The sequence below is a fragment of the Eubalaena glacialis genome, chromosome 13 (genome assembly GCF_028564815.1).
Source record: "Eubalaena glacialis isolate mEubGla1 chromosome 13, mEubGla1.1.hap2.+ XY, whole genome shotgun sequence".
Classification (NCBI taxonomy): domain Eukaryota; kingdom Metazoa; phylum Chordata; class Mammalia; order Artiodactyla; family Balaenidae; genus Eubalaena; species Eubalaena glacialis.
Genome location: NC_083728.1, coordinates 71,043,230 through 71,064,252, shown reverse-complemented (window position 1 = coordinate 71,064,252; position 21,023 = coordinate 71,043,230). Strand labels below are relative to the sequence as shown.

The window sequence follows — 21,023 nt, the reverse complement described above, 5'->3', positions numbered from 1 at the left end:
TTAAATAAGGTGTCTTGAAACAGAAACAGGGTTATGTATTAATAACCTTCTCTCTCAAGAAACATAAAACACAGTATTGATCAGTTGACAAAAATGTTGTGACCAGGGGCATAAAGGAACCTATTCTGTATTTCCCCTCAGGGCACTGGTTCAGTGTTCCTGGAGACTATGGAACAGAAGAGGACTACCACAAATCACTGGAATTGATTGTAGTTTACATGTATTAACTCATGCAGTCATCACAGTTATCCTACGATATAGATATTATTAGAGGAAAACCCCACCATAATGCAAGAAAGGGGTTAAAAAATTCATTTGTTAAAGGCAGGATACCTTTGATATTAATAAAATGATGTGGGGTTGCAGCCAGTTAGCCTGGAATTGCAAGGATCCCAGAGTCCAGCGGTTCCATCCTAATCGATTCACCCCAGCTGTGGTTTGGCTGGCACCATCTGGTGGTGGTTACCTGATCTGGCTTCCACATCTTTGGGGGTCATTCTTGTCCTTGGCCATGAGGACTTCCAGAAGAGAAGACTGACATCACTGATTCCAGTGGCCCTCAGCCCTCTCTGGGGAGACTGGACAGGCAGCCACCTCCCCTGCACAGAAAACAGGAACCAATTGCTTTTATTCAAAATTGTATTATCTTAGGCTTGTTATCACTGGATTTTCCTCTATTATCCCCATTTTACAGATGAGGAAACTGAGGCCAGGGAGGTTCCACAATGATCATCCACAGCCAGTTCTTTCTGTGCTGAGCTGACCTTCTGGCCCGTCTCCTCCTCTCTCCCGTCTCCTGTGTGTGCCAGGGGAGCATCAGCAGCTTTTAATATTAACTCTAGAAAGCAAGGCAGGAATCAGTCTCTGCTGCCCCTGCCAAATAAAACCCCTCTGGCTGTTTCTTTCTTTTTTTTCTTTTCTTTTTATTGGAGTATAGTTGATTTACAATGTTGTGTTAGTTTCAGATGTATACCTCTGGTTGTTTCTGATGCCCTCTGCTTGGGAGACATGAGGGTTTTCTTTCTTTTTTTCTAACAAAAGTAAAACTGTTCCAGGCAAAGTGTGTCGGGTTGTTTTCCAGTGGCCTTCAGATGGTACAAACTCCCTAGTGACCTCTTGCCTTTCTTTGCAGTCTCGTTATGTTCTACTTCATCGCCCTAGCAGGAGCGCACAAGCGGGTGGTCATCCAGCTCCGAGAGCAGCTGTCCCTGGTAAGGAAGCACCAGTCCCAGGGGCAAGGCTGGGACATTTACCCAGGACACTGAAAGGAATGGGGAGCTTTTCCCAGGGAGAGGGTGGGATTTCCCATCACCACTCCCCCAGAACCCTGCCTTCAGGCTCGGCCCCCTCCAGCTCCATTCATTCCCTGACTCATCCATTCCCTCAACATTTGTATCTTCATACTGTGCTGGGATACACAGGTGAAGAAGAGAGATAAGGCTGCTTAGTAGTTAAAAAAAAAGATAAATTCCAATTGTGATAACTGGTATGAAGATGATACAGAGAGGTAGTTAGAGTGGCGGGTGGACCGTCTGCTGCTGAGATGGTGGCCATGGAAGGCCTCTTTGGAGGCGGCGACGGTGGAGCTGAGACTCGAATGATGAGAAGGAGCCAATTATGGGAGGTCTTGGGCATGAGAGTAACAGGCAGAGGGTACATCGAGGAGTGAGCCGGGCACTCCTGGGCCCAGGGGGAAGGGCGCTGTGGCCGGAGGGTGCAGGATGATGGGGAGAGGCAAGGCGATGCTAGAGTCACAGCATAGCTGGGGTCACAGCATCACCTGAGGGCTCTGGTGGGAAGTTTGGGTTTAAATTCTGAGTGTGATGGGAAGCCATTGGAGGGTGGTAAGTAAAAGTCTGATGTTCATTTTTAAACGAACATTTTTACAAGGCCGCTTTGTGGACCAGGGCTTGGGGAGGGAGGAATAGTGAAAGAGGGAATTTGGAGGCCATTGCCATGGTCCAGTGGTTATTACCTACCAAGTCTGATAGGTAATTTCTTAGGTCGAAATAATGATATTTGTTTCCAAATATATTGAATGTGCTCTTGAACCTGTCTGTGTTTTTAGGAAAGTCGTGACAAGCGTTACCTAATCCAGAAACTAACAGAAGCCCAGAGGGATATGAGGAACCGGCTAGACTGACGGGGAGATGCTGCAGCGTGCGGTTTGCAGGCTGGCCTGGTGAACTGCCAGCCTACACCATCCACCTGAGATTTTAGCAGAAATTTTTAAATATATTTTTCTGGAGTTTGGGCCTTTCCTGAAAGTGGCTCCATACGTGCAGCTCCAGTGCCTGTGTTTACATAACCCAGCCCCTGTTTAATGCTTTAGGGACTTAGAAAAGTAGGTTCAAAACCCTGTCTTTGCCTGAGGCCCAGCAGCTCAGGCTCGACCAAAACACTGAAGCCATTGAAGCTTTTCAACCAAAATTGAGGAGAGACCATTTATAGTTTTACAAGCTTATTTGTGTTGTCTTTTAAAGTTAACTGTAGAGGTCATCTATCCATGAGCCTGGGTTAGTTCTTTTGAGCCAGGTTCTGGGGGTTTAGGCTGAGAAGTGTTCCTTAAGAAGTAGTGACTCTCTAGGATGGTTCTGTAGACTTAAAATGGAGACTCGATTTTTTTTAAATGGAGAAACCCTTGAATTGTGATGTTTGGAACAGATGGTGGGAGCATGAAGAGGATGGTTATGTAATTTCAGCTACATGATAATATGTAATATGAGAATAATATTATAGGAGAGAAAAGCCCTTCCTGCTGTGTGAATAAGCAAGGCCCTGAGTGCCCTGGATTGAGCCCTATGAGGAGGGGAACAGCGGCAGGATGGCAGCCTGGATTTCGTAGCTTCCTGGGCATTTTGCTACAGCTTTGTTACTCAGGGGAAACTGCCTTTAAGGGCCTGGATATCCACAAACCTTCCGTCCTTCTAGTCCTGGGTTTGGGGACTTGGCAGAGTGCCATCAAGATTAAGAGGCAAAGTTTGTCTCTCAGTCTTCCAAAGGCCGTTTCCCTTCCTGCACGGAGGTCTCTGAATGGCACTTCATGGTTGGGAGCCAGGCTGGAAAGGACCGTTGAGTCTTTGAGTGTTTTGGCATGTGGGTTGCAGCATCAGGCCAGCCTATGCCGGTGTACCGAACTAGACTGAATGCTGGCGTCTTAAATATACATATTCATATTTTTAAGGGCTGTTGTTTCTCTTGTGCTTAAAATTTTTAATTTTATTTTACAAAACATGCAGAGTATCTCCTCAAATTTCCGTTACCATAAAAACCGTATGCAATAAATACCTCATCATAAGCTTACCTGAAATTGATAGCTTTAAACCTTTTAATATAAGCCTAGATTATGGTTTAATGTAAGCAGTTTTCATTCTAATACCTTCAGAATCTTTTTCAAAGTACTATAGTTTTGTAACGGACCGTTTGTGCCTTCCTTCTATTGTTTTCCTTCCTTTCACTGGCTCTAAACCTTTCCTGGGGGTAGCCTGGAATTTAAAGGTGGGTGCAGGTTTTAGAAAGCTGCTGCTGTGAAGAATATTTCCCACCCTCACCCCCTCCCCCCATTACTCAAAAATGATTGACTCCTTGCTCTGAGAAGCTCACCATAGTTAACATATTTCTGTATACTTGTCCCTTTGCCAAACAATTTTTTTTTTTTTCTGCTCTTCTACAGGTAGTATTAACACAGGATATTTTTATACCTATAAAACCGATGAGCTTTTCAAGCTTTTCTTATCTTGTTAAGGTTTATGAATTTTTAAGTCTAATAACTAGTATCATGGAATTTTGAACAAACGAAAGTTCATTCCATCCTCACTTTTAAAAAATTCTAAATTGTTGGCATTTTTGCCTAGAGAATTTATATGTGTAACATTCTTGCCTTCACCATGCTTCTGAGAACAGTCAAGTTTTCTGTGGTGTGTGTGTGTGCGCGCGCGCGATGGAAGCTCTGTTTTCTTTCCCTATTATTATACTGACATATGCTAATATATTCATTTTAGTTAAATGCTGCTAATTTGCATACTTCTTACTTGAATGTTTTTATATATTTTGATAACTTTAATAACTGCAGGTGATGTCTGTATAATTGTTAAAGTGCAGCTCTCGCTAACAAATGTGCATTACAACTACTGATTAAACTATGTCTTGAAGGTTTTAAAATGTGATTGTGTGTATTTGAATTCTTGGAGGCGTCTTGTTAGCAGTCAAGTGATCATGAAAGCTGTAACAGTTTGTAAAGTTGCTCTTTACCTTTTCCTAGAATCAGAGAGAAGAAAGAAGTGTTTAATTATAGAAAATCATCAAATGAGTGCTTTTAAGACTTGCTTTTAAGCCAAGGAGGGATATGTGTGTGTGTGTGTGTTTTAAACTTAGAAGACATAAAGTTGTTTCAAGACTCCCCATCCCACCTCCCAGAGGGAAACACTGCTAATGATGCTTATTTTATTCTCCCAGAAAATTATATATTCAAGCAGATATGTATCTGTAGTTGTATGTGTGATATTTATTTATTTATGAGCTTTTCCGTTTTTTCTCCTTAATAACATCTTGAAGATCTTTATATGGAGAGTAGCTACTCATTCTTTTTAATGATTACATGGTATTCTTCCATTGTGTCAGTGTATACTTTCATAATCATTCACCAATGCTGGATACTTAGTTTTCAGTCACTCCCCACTCCCGTCCCCCTGCCCCGGACCCCACACACACCTCATTACAAGTACTGGGAGGTGGAATTTTGAAAGTCCATGCAAACATTTCTCTTTTCTCTGTTCTATGCCATTGGCTTCAGGTTCTTGTTCTTTATCAAGGTGGCCTTGCACTTTCTTGCAATTGCAAAATATTCTAATTCCAGCAAAGAGAAGAATCCAGTTTGGCAAGTCTTTAGTTTGCATTAACTCTTAAGTTAGCAAAGTAAATTCCTGCAGCTACATATCTGATTGTAGATACCCACTTGAGTAAGTACTGGAGAAGAAAGGAATTAATTTCCTGGGATGGCACTGCAAGGTCTGATCCCTAGGAAGATAGAACATACGAATGTGTCTTCTTTATATAGGGTGTTGCTTTATTAGTAAATCAATTTGGTGTATTGTCTTTCCAATGCATGGGATGTGCTTGGGACATAGAATGGCTTTGTACTTGCTTAATTGTGTAATTTTGTACAGGTGTCTTTACCATTGTGAGATAAAGATCCCTTATCTTTAAAATGGAAAAATAATATAGACATTCACTTCTATTTTTGAGGATTGAATTAGGGAATAATAAGCCTTTTCTTTATGAAATTTTGTATTCTCCTTACAAAAATACCTGTTTATTATAGAAAATAAAGGGAACATTGAAAGCTACAGAGAAAAAAAAGTAAAAATCATGTATGAGCAATATTTGTGGACATCCACTGTTAATCTTGGCAAATTCCCTTTAAGGAAGAAAGAACAGAGTGAGGGAGGGAAGACGAAAAGAAGAGAAAGAAAAAAAATTGGCATTCTCATTTCTTTTTCATAAGTGTTTTCTCATTTTATACAAAGTTCTTTATAAGCATTTCAGTAGGTTACATAACATCATACAGATGGATCACAATTTTTTTTTTTTTTTAAGTTTTTGGCCACACCCCACAGCATGTGGGATCTTAGTTCCCTGACCAGGGATCGAACCCACACCTCCTGCATTGGAAGGCAGAGTCTTAACCACTGGACCGCCAGGGAAGTCCCCACAATTTTTTTAACATTACCTTGCTGCTTAACATTTTGTTTTCAAATGTCCCTGATAATAAATGAGACACACAAATCTTTGTCAATATTTTTTCCTTTTTTTTCCCCAGAGACCTGGAAATGGGATTACAGCCAAGATTTTAAGGCTTTTGAGAGCTAGATTTACACTCAGGAGCTTTACATGAGAATGTTACAACACCCTCACTTTCACCAACTATTTGGATTTAAAAAGGTATATAATAGTCGATCATAATTTTATTTTATTTTATTTTATTTTATTTTTATTTTTTTATTTTTTAAACATCTTTATTGAAGTATAATTGCTTTACAATGGTGTGCTAGCTTCTGCTTTACAACAAAGTGAATCAGTTACACATATACATATGTTGCCATATCTCTTCCCTCTTGCATCTCCCTCCCTCCCACCCTCCCTATCCCACCCCTCTAGGTGGTCACAAAGCACCGAGCTGATCTCCCTGTGCTATGCGGCTGCTTCCCACTAGTTATCTATTTTACATTTGGTAGTGTATATATGTCCATGACACTCTCTCACCCTGTCACATCTCACCCCTCCCCCTCCCCATATCCTCAAGTCCATTCTCTAGTAGGTCTGTGTCTTTATTCCCATCTTGCCACTAGGTTCTTCATGACCTCTTTTTTTTTTTTTTTTTTCCCCTTAGATTCCATATATATGTGTTAGCATACTGTATTTGTTTTTCTCTTTCTGACTTACTTCACTCTGTATGACAGACTCTAACTCCATCCACCTCATTACAAACACCTCCATTTCATTTCTTTTTATGGCTGAGTAATATTCCATTGTATATATGTGCCACATCTTCTTTATCCATTCATCCGATGATGGACACCTAGGTTGCTTCCATGTCCTGGCTATTGTAAACAGAGCTGCAATGAATATTTTGGTACATGACTCTTTCTGAATTATGGTTTTCTCAGGGTATATGCCCAGTAGTGGGATTGCTGGGTCATATGGTAGTTCTATTTTTAGTTTTTTAAGGAACCTCCATACTGTTCTCCATAGTGGCTGTATCAATTTACATTCCCACCAACAGTGCAAGAGTGTTCCCTTTTCTCCACACCCTCTCCAGCATTTATTGTTTCTAGATTTTTTGATGATGGCCATTCTGACCGGTGTGAGATGATACCTCATTGTAGTTTTGATTTGCATTTCTCTAATGATTAATGATGTTGAGCATTCTTTCATGTGTCTGTTGGCAATCTGTATCTCTTCTTTGGAGAAATGTCTATTTAGGTCTTCTGCCCATTTTTGGATTGGGTTGTTTGTTTTTTTGTTATTGAGCTGCATGAGCTGCTTGTAAATCTTGGAGATTAATCCTTTGTCCGTTGCTTCATTTGCAAATATTTTCTCCCATTCTGAGGGTTGTCTTTTGGTCTTGTTTATGGTTTCCTTTGCTGTGCAAAAGCTTTTAAGTTTCATTAGGTCCCATTTGTTTATTTGTGTTTTTATTTCCATTTCTCTAGGACCTGGGTCAAAAAGGATCTTGCTGTGACTTATGTCATACAGTGTTCTGCCTATGTTTTCCTCTAAGAGTTTGATAGTGTCTGGCCTTACACTTAGGTCTTTAATCCATTTTGAGTTTATTTTTGTGTATGGTGTTAGGGAGTGTTCTAATTTCATACTTTTACATGTACCTGTCCAATTTTCCCAGCACCACTTATTGAAGAGGCTGTCTTTTCTCCACTGTATATGCTTGCCTCCTTTATCAAAGATAAGGTGACCATATGTGCGTGGGCTTATCTCTGGGCTTTCTATCCTGTTCCATTGATCTATATTTCTGTTTTTGTGCCAGTACCAAACTGTCTTGATTACTGTAGCTTTGTAATATAGTCTGAAGTCAGGGAGCCTGATTCCTCCAGCTCCATTTTTCGTTCTCAAGATTGCTTTGGCTATTCGGGGTCTTTTGTGTTTCCATACAAATTGTGAAATTTTTTGTTCTAGTTCTGTGAAAAATGCCAGTGGTAGTTTGATAGGGATTGCATTGAATCTGTAGATTGCTTTGGGTAGCAGAGTCATTTTCACAATGTTGATTCTTCCAATCCAAGAACATGGTATATCTCTCCATCTATTCGATCATAATTTTAAATTATTGCAGTGTGTTAATTTGAAAACAGCAACATTATTTTACAATAGCAGTTTATCTTAAATATTTTATAGTAACGGGTAATTGAAACACGAAAGACCCCGAATAGCCAAAGCAATCTTGAGAAAGAAAAACAGAGCTGGAGGAAGCAGGCTCCCTGACTTCAACCTATACTACAAAGCTACAGTAATCAAGACAGTATGGTGCTGGCACAAATACAGAAATATAGATCAGTGGTACAGGATAGAAAGCCCAGAGATAACCCACACACATATGGTCACCTAATTCATGACAAAGGAGGCAAGAACATACAATGGAGAAAAGATAGCCTCTTCAGTAAGTGGTGCTGGGAAAACAGGACAGCTACCTGTAAAAGAATGAAATTAGAACACTCCCTAACAGCATACACAAAAATAAACTCAAAATGGATTAAAGACCTAAATGTAAGACAGGACACTCTAAAATTCTTAGAGGAAAACATAGGAAAAACACTCTTTGACATAAACCACAGCAAGATCTTTTTTGACCCACCTCCTAGAGTAATGAAAATAAATATAAACAAATGGGACCTAATAAAACTTAAAAGCTTTCACACAGCAAAGGAAACCATAAACAAGATGAAAAGACAAACCTCAGAATGGGAGAAAATATTTGCAAATGAAACAATGGACAAAGGATTAATCTCCAAAATATACAAACAGCTCATGGAGCTCAATATCAAAACAAACAATCCAATTTAAAAATGGGCGGAAGACCTAAAGAGACAGTTCACCAAAGAAGACATACAGATGGCCAAAAGGCACATGAAAAGATGCTCAACATCACTAATCATTAGAGAAATGCAAATCAAAACTACAATGAGGTATCACCTCACACCAGCCAGAATGGCCATTATCAAAAAATCTAGAAATAATAAATACTAGAGAGGGTGTGGTGAAAAGGGAACCTTCCTGCACTGTTGGTGGGGATGTAAGTTGATACAACCACTATGGAGAACAGTATGGAGGTTCCTTAAAAAACTAAAAATAGAACTACCATATGACCCAGCAATCCCACTATTGGGCATGTACCCTGAGAAAACCATAAATCAAAAGCGACATGTACCACAATGTTCATTGCAGCACTATTTACAATAGCCAGGACATGGAAGTAATCTAAATATCCATCAACAGATGAATGGATAAAGATGTGGCACATATATTACTCAGCCATAAAAAGAAACAAAATTGAGTTATTTGTAGTGAGGTAGATGGACCTAGAGTCTGTTATACAGAGTGAAGTGAGTTAGAAAGAAAAACAAATACCGTATGCTAACGCATATGTATGGAATTTTAAAAAAAATGGTAGTGATGAACCTAGTGGCAAGGCAGGAATAAAGACGCAGACATAGAGAATGGACTTGAGGACGGGGGGCTGGGGGAGGGGGAAGCTGGGGTGAAGTATAGAGAATGGACTTGAGGACGGGGTGGGCTGGGGGAGGGGGAAGCTGGGGTGAAGTGAGAGTAGCATCGACACATACACACTTCCAAACGTAAGATAGCTAGTGGGAAGCAGCCGCATAGCACAGGGAGATCAGCTCAGTGCTTTGCGACGACCTAGAGGGGTGGAATAGGGCGGGTGGGAGGGAGGGGATATGGGGATATATGTATGCATATGGCTGATTCACTTTGTTGTACAACAGAAACTAACAGCATTGTGAAGCAATTATACTCCAATAAAGATATATATATATAAAAGATGTATAATCAAAGGGTGTAAAGTAAAAAATGAAAGCCCCCTTCTCACTATCCCAACCCCTTGAAGTTATCATTATTAAACGTTTTGCTGTACATCCTTTCAGGTATGCACCTTTGATTTTTTGCCCTCATATACATTACACATTCGAAAAATTATTTCTGTTCCATAGATCCCTAGAAGTAGGATTGTTGTATCAGTGATATGCATTTTTTAAAGTGTCCAAATTTTTTTTAAGACTATTTTTTTTACAGCAGTTTTAGGTTCACAGCAAAATTGAGGAAGGTACAGAGATTTTCCATATAGCCCCTGCCTCCACACATGCACCGACTCCCCCACCAGAGTGATACATTTGTTACAATTGATGAGTCTACATTGACAGATTGGATACAGACTTAAAAGTAAGAAATATGTTGCTAAATCTTCCCTTCCCAACCCTCCCCTTAAGAAACCAATTTGCGCCAATGTACGTTCTCACTAACAGTAAAGTGGAATTAATAATAGCAATAATAAAGGTTCTCTGTAAAAAACCTAAAAATAGCGAAAAGGAGTAGGAAGAAATTTAGTATGTCAACCCCAATACCTAGAGATAACACTAATGACCATGTGGTGAATTTCAGAATGTAATTTCTACTATTTTAAAGTGGTTACAAATAGAGAAAAACCTCCTATATTGGTATAAAATACAGTCGCTATGCCAGTAAACAATTCCTTCATGGTCCTCTTTCCCAGGAACTGAGATGAGTAATCTTTACCCCGTCGGGATCTTTGAAAGAACAATTTAGCATTCTCATCTCCATGGCAACCCTTTACCCGGTCGGGCTCCTGAATGATTGATAGTAATCGCATCCAGTAGAATCTTTTCATTTGACGTTTCCAACCAATCGAGTGGAAGCAGGTGGCCCAGGGCGTTTCCACCGAGGCAAGAGCGGGTCGTGTCTGCCTTACGTCGGCCGTGCGTCATCAGTCTGCGCCAAGGGCACGTTTGCTCCGTTCAAGGAGTGGTTCCCCTGTTGCCGCGGCAATGAGCTGCGCCCGGGCGGCGGCGGGGGTTTGCTGCTTGTGGCAGCTGCGCACGGGCGCCCCGAGGTCCCTCTCAGGTAAAGGGGGAGCGTGACCGTGGCCCCGCCCTGTGCCGGCGAGCCAGGGAATTTTCTCCTGAGGCTTGGGTCGGAGAGGTCACGGGAGAGACGTTCACTACGTCACAGGGCTGCGACGGAGCGCGACTGAGCGGCTGGAAAAGCGGGGCTAGGCCGGTAGTGCGCCGCGGGTCCGCCGGGCGGGAAGTGGGGTGGTTTTCCGCAGTAACCGTCTGGAGCGCCGGTTCCGGGTCGGCGCATTGGGGATCACCTAATTGCGCACCTGTTACGTGACGTCACTGCAGGTGTGGTCGGCGTTCCGGACTGAGGACAGTTGGCGACCTTAAAAGTTTAGTGTCCCAGGGACGGAGGGGTGGGGGGGTGTCCTCCTCGTAGCCTTTGCTCAGGGCCTCGTAGGTAGTCCTACGACCAGCAGCGTCCGCTTGCCCCCGACACCTTCACCCCTCACCCCGGAGCTTGTTAGAAACGCGGATTCTCAGGTCCCTCCCCTGACCTACTGGATCGCTATGTCAGTACTTTAACAAGACCTTCGAATGATTCGTGTGCATTTGCAAGTTTGAGAGGCACCAGGGTATTGGAAGGAGCATCGATTTGGGAGTAGGGAGACTTGGGCTTGGATCCTGGCTCCTCCTTTCCTCATTTCATCCGAGTTGCCTCAGAAAATTGTGAGGTCATTTTCTCAAAGTTAAATCATTCGTGTACCACCGTCACGACTTTTGCCTTATAGCAATACCACTTGTATTTTGATTACTAAAGGTTTTTTTTTTTTCCTAAACCGTGTCCCATTTTTAAATTAAGTAATTTCACGGAAACTAGATCCTTATGGTAAACGGAAAACCAGTATCGCCTGTCCCAAGAAAAGTAATCATAAAAAATAAATACGCTGAAAACAAGAAGTTATTGTATTAGATACTGTTGCCTACAAAGGCTTGAACCCAAGATCATCTTTCTTTCTGGTAAGAAAGGGAGGTTAGCAAGTGTTAGGAAGATGTTTAAGATGCGTCAGCTGTAAACTGAGACAATCTCCTTGATGAAGACAAAAGAGTTGGAACAGAATAACTCTTGCTAAAAAACATGGGTGTTATTTAATGCATGTTCATAGCCACTTAAGGTCTTCCCATAAACCACCATGAAATCTTCTAGGTACCATCATAGGTATGTGTTTCACATTTTGGGAAAACATGAATATAAAATGATGCATTTGAGAGCTTCTAGCACTGGGCCTCAATTTTATTATTTCTCAATTTTATTTTAAAGTGTGTGACAATGCAGGCAAAACTCAGAGGACTGTTGAACATGATTTTTAATGCTCCTTAGTTGAGCCAATACCAGAATAAGAATCATTCTTTTTCATTTAAAGAGTTACTTTGCTTCCTGTATCTCATTTTACCTTCATGGTAACTCAGTAAGAAAGGTTTTATTATTGTGTGTTTTCCCTTAGAAAGGAAATAACCTGATCATTCCCAATTTTATATGTGAGAAATGGCAATTCTGGATTGTCTAAGGTCTGTGTTAGAGACAGGATACGTATTTTCTGGCTCTAGCTCTGTGCCCCATCTGTGATCCATACTGTACTTTTTTTTTCCTTTTCCATTATGGGTTATTACAGGATATTGAATATAGTTCCTTGTGCTATATAGTAGGACCTTGTTGTTTATTTTATATATAGTAGTTTGTATCTGCTAATCCCAAACTCCTAATTTATCCCTCCCCCACCCCCTTTCCCCTTTGGTCACCATAAGTTTGTTTTCTATGTCTGTGAGTCTGTTTCTTAAATAAGTTCATTTGTTAATTTCTTAATAAGTTCACATTTTAGATTCCACATATAAGTGATATCATATGGTATTTGTCTTTCTCTGTCTTACATCACTTAGTATGATAATCTCTAGGTCCATCCATGTTGCTACAAATGGCATTATTTCACTCTTTTTTATGGCTGGCTGAAGAGTATTCCATTGTGTGTGTGTATGTGTGTGTGTGTGTGTATAGGTAGATAGACCACATCTTCTTTATCCATTCATCTGTCAGTGGGCATTTAGGTTGCTTCCATGTCTTGCCTATTGTAAATAGTGCTGCTGTGAATATTGGGGTGCATGTATCTTTTTGAATTAGAGTTTTGTCCAGTTATATGCCCAGGAGTGGGATTGCTGGATCATATGGCAACTCTGTTTTTAGTTTTTTGAGGAACCTCCATATTGTTCTCCATAGTGGCCGCACCAGTTTACACTCCCACCAACAGTGTAGGAGGGTTCCCTTTTCTCCACACCCTCTCCAGCATTTGTTATTTGTAGACTTTTTAATGGCCATTCTGACGGGTGTGAGGTGGTACCTCATTGTAGTTTTGATTTGCATTTTTCTAATTAGCAATGTTGAGCATCGTTTCATGTGTCTGTTGGCCATCTGTTTGCCTTCTTTGGAGAAATGTCTGTTTAAGTCTTCCGCCCATTTTTTGATTGGGTTGTTTTTTTTTTTTTATTGAGTTGTATGAGCTGTTTGTATATTTTGGAAATTAAGCCCTTGTTGGTTGCATCATTTGCAAATGTTTTCTCCCAGTCTGCAGGTTGTCTTTTCACTTTGTTTATGGTTTCTTTTGCTGTGCAAAAGCTTATAAGTTTGATTAGGTCCCATTGTTTATTTTTGCTTTCATTTCTATTGCCTTGGGAGACTGACCTAAGAAAACATTGGTGTGATTTATGTCTGAGAATGTTTTGCCTATGTTCTCTTCTAGGAGTTTTATGGTGTCATGTCTTAATACTTAAGTTTTTAAGCCAGTTTGAGTTGGTTTTTGTGTATGGTGTGAGGGTGTGTCTAACTGCATTGATTTACATGTGGCTGTCCAGCTTTCCCAACACCACTTGCTGAAGAGCCTGTCTTTTCTCCATTGTATATTAATTGGCAAAGATTAATTGGCCGTAGGTGTGTGGGTTTATTTCTGGGCTCTCTATTCTATTCCATTGATCCATATGTCTGTTTTTGTGCCAATACCACACTGTTTTGATTACTGTAGCCTTGTAATATTGTCTGAAGTCTGGGAGGGTTATGCCACCAGCTTTGTTCTCTTTCCTCAGGATTGCTTTGGCAATTCTGGGTCGTTTATGGTTCCATATAAATTTTAGGATTATTCGTTCTAGTTCTGTGAAAATTGTCGTGGGTAATTTGATAGGGATCACATTAAATCTGTAGATTGTTCTGGGTAGTTTGGCCATTTAAATAATATTAATTTTTCCAATCCAAGAGTATCCATCCCATACTTTTTAAAGACACCTTGCAGAGATTATGAAAAGATAGACATAGCAAATATTACAATACCCCACCCTCCACACATACTCCCAAAAAGCATTTATTAGGTGCCTGAATCTGGAAGAGTGTTGCAGTGCTAGGGAAAATTCAAGTATGTTTTTAATAGAAATATAATTCTACCCATCAGAAGTCAGCTGTGCTTTTGAACTCACCCTCATCGTATGCACTCAGCCCCTTGCTATTTCTCAGTAAGTGGTTTCTTAAAAATGAGTATTGAGGGATTTCCCAGTGGTCCAATGGTTAGGACTTGGCGCTTTCACTGCCGAGGGCCTGGGTTCAATCCCTGGTCGGGGAAGTAAGATCCCGCAAGCCATGGGGAGCGGCCAAAAAAAAAAAGAGTATTGAGTTGTCTTTAAAGTTCTTTCCCATTAACACATTTCTGGGTGGGAGTAACAAAATAAAAGAACAAGCAAACAAGATTACTTTAAAAAATAGAGTCATCTCATCGTTTTCAATTTATAAGGAGGCCAGACCGATGGAAGCACCAGTCCTTGGACTTGGAGGCAAAAACTTGAGACAGGTTACCTTGACTTTGTCAAATGTCTCAAATTGTTCTCCACATAAAAACATGGCCACGGACCACAGTGACCCACTGTCTGATGGCACAGATCTGAGTGGTACCTTACACCTGGCAGAACTTGACTCCATCCAGTTTCTTGAGTCAAATATGCTTGGTGAGATGGAGCAGGTTATGTGGAAGACTGGATCAAAGCTGGGTCACCATGCTTCGGACCCCTAATATCCACTGCTCCTTTGTTTAGAGTTAGTCATTTAAAATCCCCTGCCTGAAAAGTTCAAATGCAGAACCCCCTCAGATTTCATCAGGCCTACCCCATCACTGTGTCCAAAGCACTAAAACCTTTTTTAATGGAAAAAAAAAAACTATAGATGTATCCAAAATGAAACTTTCTGCACATTGTGTGGGTGTTCAAGTTAGCCTAAATGAAAAGAAGTATCTATTAAACACACAGTCATACATAAGAGCCTTGAAACACATCTCAAGATGATACCAATACAGGTCAAAGTTTACATTACAAACTAAATGATCTCTCTGAGTCTCTATTTCCACATCTGCAAAATGAGTTGACAACACCTTATACATCTAAACATGTTACAAAACTCTTCTCTTAGGGGAGAGAACTTTGGGAATGCCCTAATGTAAGCCTCAGAGATTACAGTCAAGGTGTTACTGTTTGGAGGGTTTTTAAAAAGACAAAATCTAATCTATCCTGAAGAATTTACATTTTTTTTAAAAAAATTTATTTATTTATATTTTTGGTTGTGTTGGGTCTTCGTTTCTGTGCGAGGGCTTTCTCTAGTTGCGGCAAGCGGGGGCCACTCTTCATCATGGTGCGCGGGCCTCTCGCTATCGCGGCCTCTCTTGTTGCGGAGCACAGGCTCCAGACGCGCAGGCTCAGTAGTTGTGGCTCACGGGCCTAGTTGCTCCGCGGCATGTGGGATCTTCCCAGACCAGGGCTCGAACCCGTGTCCCCTGCATTGGCAGGCAGATTCTCAACCACTGCGCCACCAGGGAAGCCCAAGAATTTACATTTTGAAAGCAAGAAGAGTTCAGTTAAATTAAGTACCATAATGAGATGAAACCTAAGCTCTAGGGCTAAATTCTCAAAGTCAGATGCCCACGGGTGCGGATATTTTTAAGAGAAATTAAATCTACAGTTCGTCACCTTGGCTGCAGAGAGGATTTGTGCACAGAACTTTTCAAAAACATCAGTGTCCTGCTCCCAGAGATAACTGGGGAGGAGCATCCATGCTTTGGAGAGCTCCCTAGGGGGTCTGTGCAGCCAGGGTTGGGAACGGAGTAAGCCGGAACGCGTGGGTGAACTGGAGAACCATGCCCATCTAGAGGCGGCTACCATGCTAACTGCCTGGTGAGAAGACAGAATCAGTATTTCCAGATCATCATACACTTAGATTGAAGCCAGAGTCCAGATCTTTAGTTAAAATCTTCTATGTTTTAAATGTTGGTAACTAATTTACTTTAAAAAACAAAAACCATTGCAGGTTAAACAGAATACACCTGTGGGTGTACCCAACCTCTGGGGAGCTTATTTGTGACCTTAGCTCTAAGGTGCCTCTTTCTTCTGTCTATGAAGGAAACATCTCAGTTTTACCCGAGAGTAATGGAGAATAAACACTTGTGTTGCAGCTTATGGAAGAAGAATCAGTGTCAGATTTTGCAGTTTGGGAATGACCTTAGACAGCATCAATCGGGCAGCTGTGGATCAAATAATCCGGGTGGATCATGCAGGTGAATATGGAGCAAACCGCATCTACGCAGGGCAGATGGCCGTCCTGGGTCGGACGAGCGTCGGGCCGGTCATTCAGGTGGGCGCCTCTTTATCTCTGGGTAATGAATCGCGTTGGGTCATGCCTTCTCAAGGGAGATACTGTTGTCCCCAGGCAAGCAAGAATTGGTTGTGCGGGTGGGGGTGGAGGACTAAAAAGCATATTATTCTTTTTTTATCAAGCACATACATTTAGTACATAAACACATACAGTATATCTGTAGTATTAAAATGTCTTGGGGGGGCGGTGCGGGCAATAAGAAAGGGCTGAGAGTCATAGCGTAAAGTAAAAGAGCCAGTTATGAGACGTTGTGGTCCTGTCCATAGTGGAGGCCAGTGGAGATATTTTATATTTTATACTGAGAGGCAGACGGACGGTCCTGGGCTTTATAGTCACACAGACCAAGGTTCACATTCCAGCTCTCTCCCAGTGTGACCTGGGGGAAGTCACATGACCTCTCCATTTCCGTATCTGCAAAATGAGCTGATAACAAACACCTCATTAGGTTTTGGTGAAGAATAAATGAGCTGGTGTAGAGCGGCTAATACCATGCCTGGCATGTAATAGACACTTAGCACATGTTAAATTGCCTGCTCTGAGCCCTTGGGCAAGTTACTTAACCTCTCTGTGCCTCACTTTCTTCATCTGTAAAATGAGGATAATAATAGTTTGTCCTTCACAAAGCAGTTGTGCAGATTAAGTTAATTACGTATGTAAAGCTATTTGACAGCACTTGGCTGTAGGTCATACTCTTAAGTGTTAGCTCTTATAATCATTCTCCCTTTTTTCTTTGATGTAAATGATACTTACATTTCTGGCTGTCTGAAAGGAACTTATATAAAAGGTAGTATTCTGCCCTTCTAATTTTGAAATGAGCTAAACATCTCATTTCTTTTGGGTGTGCACTTGTCCTTGAATAGGTGCATTGTGGGTCTGAGGAGCTTCTTCTGGCACCATGGTTCGGGATCCGCTTGTCTGGAATTAAGATAACAGATGCTTCTCTTGGTTTGCTGTCACTCTCTTCTCCGTAGTCTGATGTTTAGGGTTTTTCTTCGATGATTCAAGGGGACTGGGAGAAATAGCAGTTCTCATCATTTTCCCCATTTTGCTTCCTTTACCCCACATGGACAGGGCATTAGTTTCCTTGGTATATAGCAGGCGGTCTCTGTGGAATGCTTGCATGTCTTTGTTTTTATGTTTCTTACAGAAAATGTGGGATCAAGAAAAGGACCACTTGAAAAAGTTCAATGAGTTGATGGTTGCATTCAGGGTGCGGCCAACCATTCTGATGCCCTTTTGGAATGTGGTGGGCTTTGCGCTGGGTATGTGTCTGTCCAGAAGAGCCTATGTGAGCTTAGGGATCTGGGATGATTGAATCATTAAATAACCACTTCTACAATTCTTGCTGTGTCCTCTTACAACCTTTGAATTTACTTAATATTTTTCTGAAGTTAAATTGACTTTTTTTTGCTTACACTTATTTAAGATAGAATCTTAAAATCAGTACTTTTATAAATAGAAGGTACAGTGAAAATAAATACAACAGAGAGGAAAAAAGCTAGAGCAATTCAGTTGTAGCCAGATGATGTTCCCTGATGAACGTTCTAAACCTGAGATCTGCTCACTCCTAAAAAGGGAGAGTCAGGGAATTCCCTGGTGGTCCAGTGGTTAGGACTTGGTGCTTTCACTGCCGAGAGCCTGGGTTCAATCCCTGGTCGGGGAACTAAGATCCCGCAAGCCACGAGGCACGGCCAAAAAGAGAAGGGTGGCGGGGGGAATGTGGTATAGAGGAACCCAAAACACACTCACCCTCAGTGAAGACTCGTCCTGCCATAATTGGAAGGTTAGAAAAAGCATTGAAAAAAGGACATTCTTACTATGTGATTCAGGGTTTAACACTGTGATCTGGTACCACCGAAAACCATGGTTTTCAAGGGTGACAAGTTGCTCCTGAGGATGCTTGGCAAAATCTAAAGACATTTTTGGTTGTCACAACTGGGGATGCCACTGGCACCTAGTGGGTAAAGGCCAGGGATGCTGCTAAACAGCCCACAGTGTTCAGGACATTCCCCCACAACAAGGAATTATCCAGCCCCAGAGTCCAGGGTGCCAAGGTGACAAACCCTGACCTCAGCTGATCTCCATCCCCAGTGGTATCAGCCCCATCCTTTGCCTTCTGGATCTGACAATTCCAGGTGCGGGAACTGCCCTGCTTGGGAAGGAGGGCGCAATGGCCTGCACAGTTGCTGTGGAAGAGTCCATAGCACACCACTACAACAACCAGATCAGGATGCTGATGGAGGAGCCTGAAAAATATGAACAGCTTCTTCAGGTATTTGACTGAGCTCTGGAAGGGGCTGCTAGGCGGGGAAGGGCAGATATGCAGTTTGGTAAGAGGAACAAAATAGAGTGTTAGGGAATAGCGATGCCTCAGAAACCTAGGGCAGCACCTCATTTTAAAAGCAAGCAAACTGAGGCAGCTGAAGCCGTGTGCCCTGTCACGTGCTTGGGCAGAGCTGGGACTGAAACCTGTGTTTCCTGAGCCCAGACCTGTATTCTCTCTGCTTCCGGATCATTGATAGATTCTGAGCAAATGCCATGAGCACAAACCCTTCAGATTAAATAAATGAATATCCTCAGAATAATAAATAAATAAATAAATATCCTCAGAAATTTTCTACAGCAAATAAGGGAACTGTTTAATTTTTTTTGAAGCTAAGTCAGTTGCCAACCACCTGTTTCTGTAAATAAAGTTTTGTTGGAACACAGCTGCACCCATCTGTCTACATGTCCATGGCTGCTGTCCCCTCTACGATGGAAGAGTTGAGTTGTGACAGGGACCTTACAGCCCAAAAAGCTTGAAGTACTGACTCTGGTCCTTTGTAGGAAAAGTTTGCCTACCTGTGTCTTAGATGATAATATGAGGCTTTAGCCTCCAAAATAAGTCAGAACAGCAGGGAGCTGGTAGGCTGACTTGCTTCCATTTCTTTTTCCTTAATCAGGTGATAAGGAAATTTCGGGATGAAGAGCTTGAGCACCATGACATAGGCCTCGAACACGACGCAGAACTGGTGGGGACCCCCCTTTATTTACTGTTTGCTTGTGGTGGCACCTTATTTGGAAGGATGAGGGATGGGAAGGTTTCTGTTCCCAGAAAGATACAAAGTGGCTGTCAGACAAAGAGAACCAATACATTGCTTGACAGAAAGCCAGCAAATGCCTTGCTCCCAGCTGGGAATCTTATTTCTTGCTTCTCTTCGTTATCCTTTTGCCCAGCACTTTCTCCCTTTCAGGTGAGAAACGGTTGGGTCAAATGTTTTGGCTGCAGCAGAGGCATTCCAATCTTTTGAATAGGTTTTTTTTTTTTTCCCCCAATTAAAATAAATTGTTTCTTAGATCTTATTACTTATCCAGAGAAGTCCCAACCCTGCCATGCCAGGCCTGTACCTTACAACTGAAGGTGAACGTAGAACAGGTTTCTTTGGTTTGCTTATTGTTGTTGTTTTTAACAGGCTCCAGCGTACGCTGTTCTGAAGAGCGTTATCCAGGCTGGATGCAGCGTGGCAATATATTTATCAGAAAGACTGTAAAGTATGTCCACTTTTCCTTGTGTATAAACGATGATAGTAATTTAACAAGTGACAGTGGCAGAAAAGGAAACGTACAGTTACTGTTCTGTGAATTTGTTAATAAACTGTGAGAGGTTTTTTTGTTAATAAAATTCTCCAGTGTTGATTTTTCTCTGTGCTGCTTTATGGCCATAAGGCTGACAGTTCACCAGGTGCATTCAGATTACAGCAGATGAAGCTGGTCCTTGTTTGGTCTGTAGTTAATTTTTTCCTAAAGCATTAAGAATGAATCATTAAGAAAGTAACAGAAATCAAGAGGAAAAAAAAAAAAAATGAGTTTACTGGTAACACAAAGTAATTTAAAACACAATGATGTTTAAGATTGACCAAGCAAGACTGCTGAGCCCATCAGGTAAGCGGAAGACTGACATTGTTTTCATTGTGAATTGTGGGTTTAGGGCAGGTTACTTCCATCAGAGAATATACTAAATTGTGGATTATTTTTGAAGTTGAGTTATAATCATTTCCTTTAGGTCTGTTCCCAAAAGAATGGACCAAAACGGACTATAATTTTCATACTTTGTTGAAATCTTTTATGATTTGCAAATTGTTAAATAATTTATGAAAAAACCTAGAGCAGTGGTATTCTTTTCTCTGGCTGCACATTAGAATGTCCTGAAGAGCATTTTAGAATTTTTCAGGTTGTGAAGAAAAAATTCTGACTGAATTAGGGTGGGGCCCAGGATCAGAATGGTTTCGAAAGCTCCCAGGCGATTCTGGGGTGGGTCGGGGCTGGGGACCCCCGGACTAGATTGTCAGCTTCTCGTGGCGAAGAATCACGCCACTGGGTCTTTGCCTCCCACCCTGCGCCCTGTGTTTAATCAGTACCTCGTGATGGGCCGACTCGCCGCAGTGGGTCCTGTTTTGAAGGACTGTGACACCAGGATAGTGTGAATTAGTCCTCTACAACCTCTCTTTTTTCCTAAACCGAACATGAATTTAATCTTCTGTGATCAAGTGAATCAGTCTTCTGATACTAATTAAACATGGGAGAGAAGGGTTGAAGACAACTGAATTCCCAACTCTTGTGCTAGGTTACAAACAGATGTCTGTAGTATAGTTAGTGTAGTTGGTTAACAACTGAAAAGCCAAGTTTCCTACTCAGTTATTGCCTATATCTCC

General features: G+C 41.5%; 2 protein-coding genes across 5 annotated transcripts in view; both read left to right on the top strand.

Moving 5' to 3' along the window:
- The window catches only part of TMC7 (transmembrane channel like 7), a 54,864-nt gene extending 51,074 nt beyond the window's left edge, over positions 1 to 3,790 (top strand). For both annotated transcript variants that reach the window (XM_061210266.1, XM_061210267.1), the window contains 2 exons: positions 1,133 to 1,211; positions 2,069 to 3,790. In XM_061210266.1, the coding sequence (XP_061066249.1) occupies positions 1,133 to 1,211; positions 2,069 to 2,143 (154 nt within the window). In that variant the 3' untranslated portion in view covers positions 2,144 to 3,790. The remainder of the gene's footprint in view (positions 1 to 1,132; positions 1,212 to 2,068) is intronic.
- Positions 3,791 to 10,529: 6,739 nt separating this feature from the next.
- Positions 10,530 to 20,007, top strand: COQ7 (coenzyme Q7, hydroxylase). Of its 3 annotated transcripts, none has more exons than XM_061208197.1 (6): positions 10,530 to 10,665; positions 16,133 to 16,311; positions 17,480 to 17,594; positions 18,468 to 18,604; positions 19,275 to 19,343; positions 19,785 to 20,007. In XM_061208197.1, the coding sequence occupies exons 1-6, from the start codon at positions 10,590 to 10,592 to the stop codon at positions 19,860 to 19,862; spliced, it is 654 nt and encodes a 217-aa protein (XP_061064180.1). In that variant the 5' UTR covers positions 10,530 to 10,589; the 3' UTR covers positions 19,863 to 20,007. The 3 variants fall into 3 exon arrangements, with proteins under 3 accessions (XP_061064180.1, XP_061064181.1, XP_061064182.1); XM_061208198.1 differs by lacking the exon at positions 10,530 to 10,665 and adding an exon at positions 10,694 to 10,949; XM_061208199.1 differs by lacking the exon at positions 10,530 to 10,665 and adding an exon at positions 10,694 to 10,993.
- Positions 20,008 to 21,023: the final 1,016 nt, after the last annotated feature.

Coding starts and splice junctions, on each gene's coding strand:
- COQ7 (XM_061208197.1), top strand. CDS start 10,590: ATGAGCTGCGCCCGGGCGGCGGCGGGGGTTTGCTGCTTGTGGCAGCTG. Junction 10,666..16,132: donor CGCCCCGAGGTCCCTCTCAG/GTAAAGGGGGAG, acceptor CTTGTGTTGCAG/CTTATGGAAGAAGAATCAGT. Junction 16,312..17,479: donor GCGTCGGGCCGGTCATTCAG/GTGGGCGCCTCT, acceptor TGTTTCTTACAG/AAAATGTGGGATCAAGAAAA.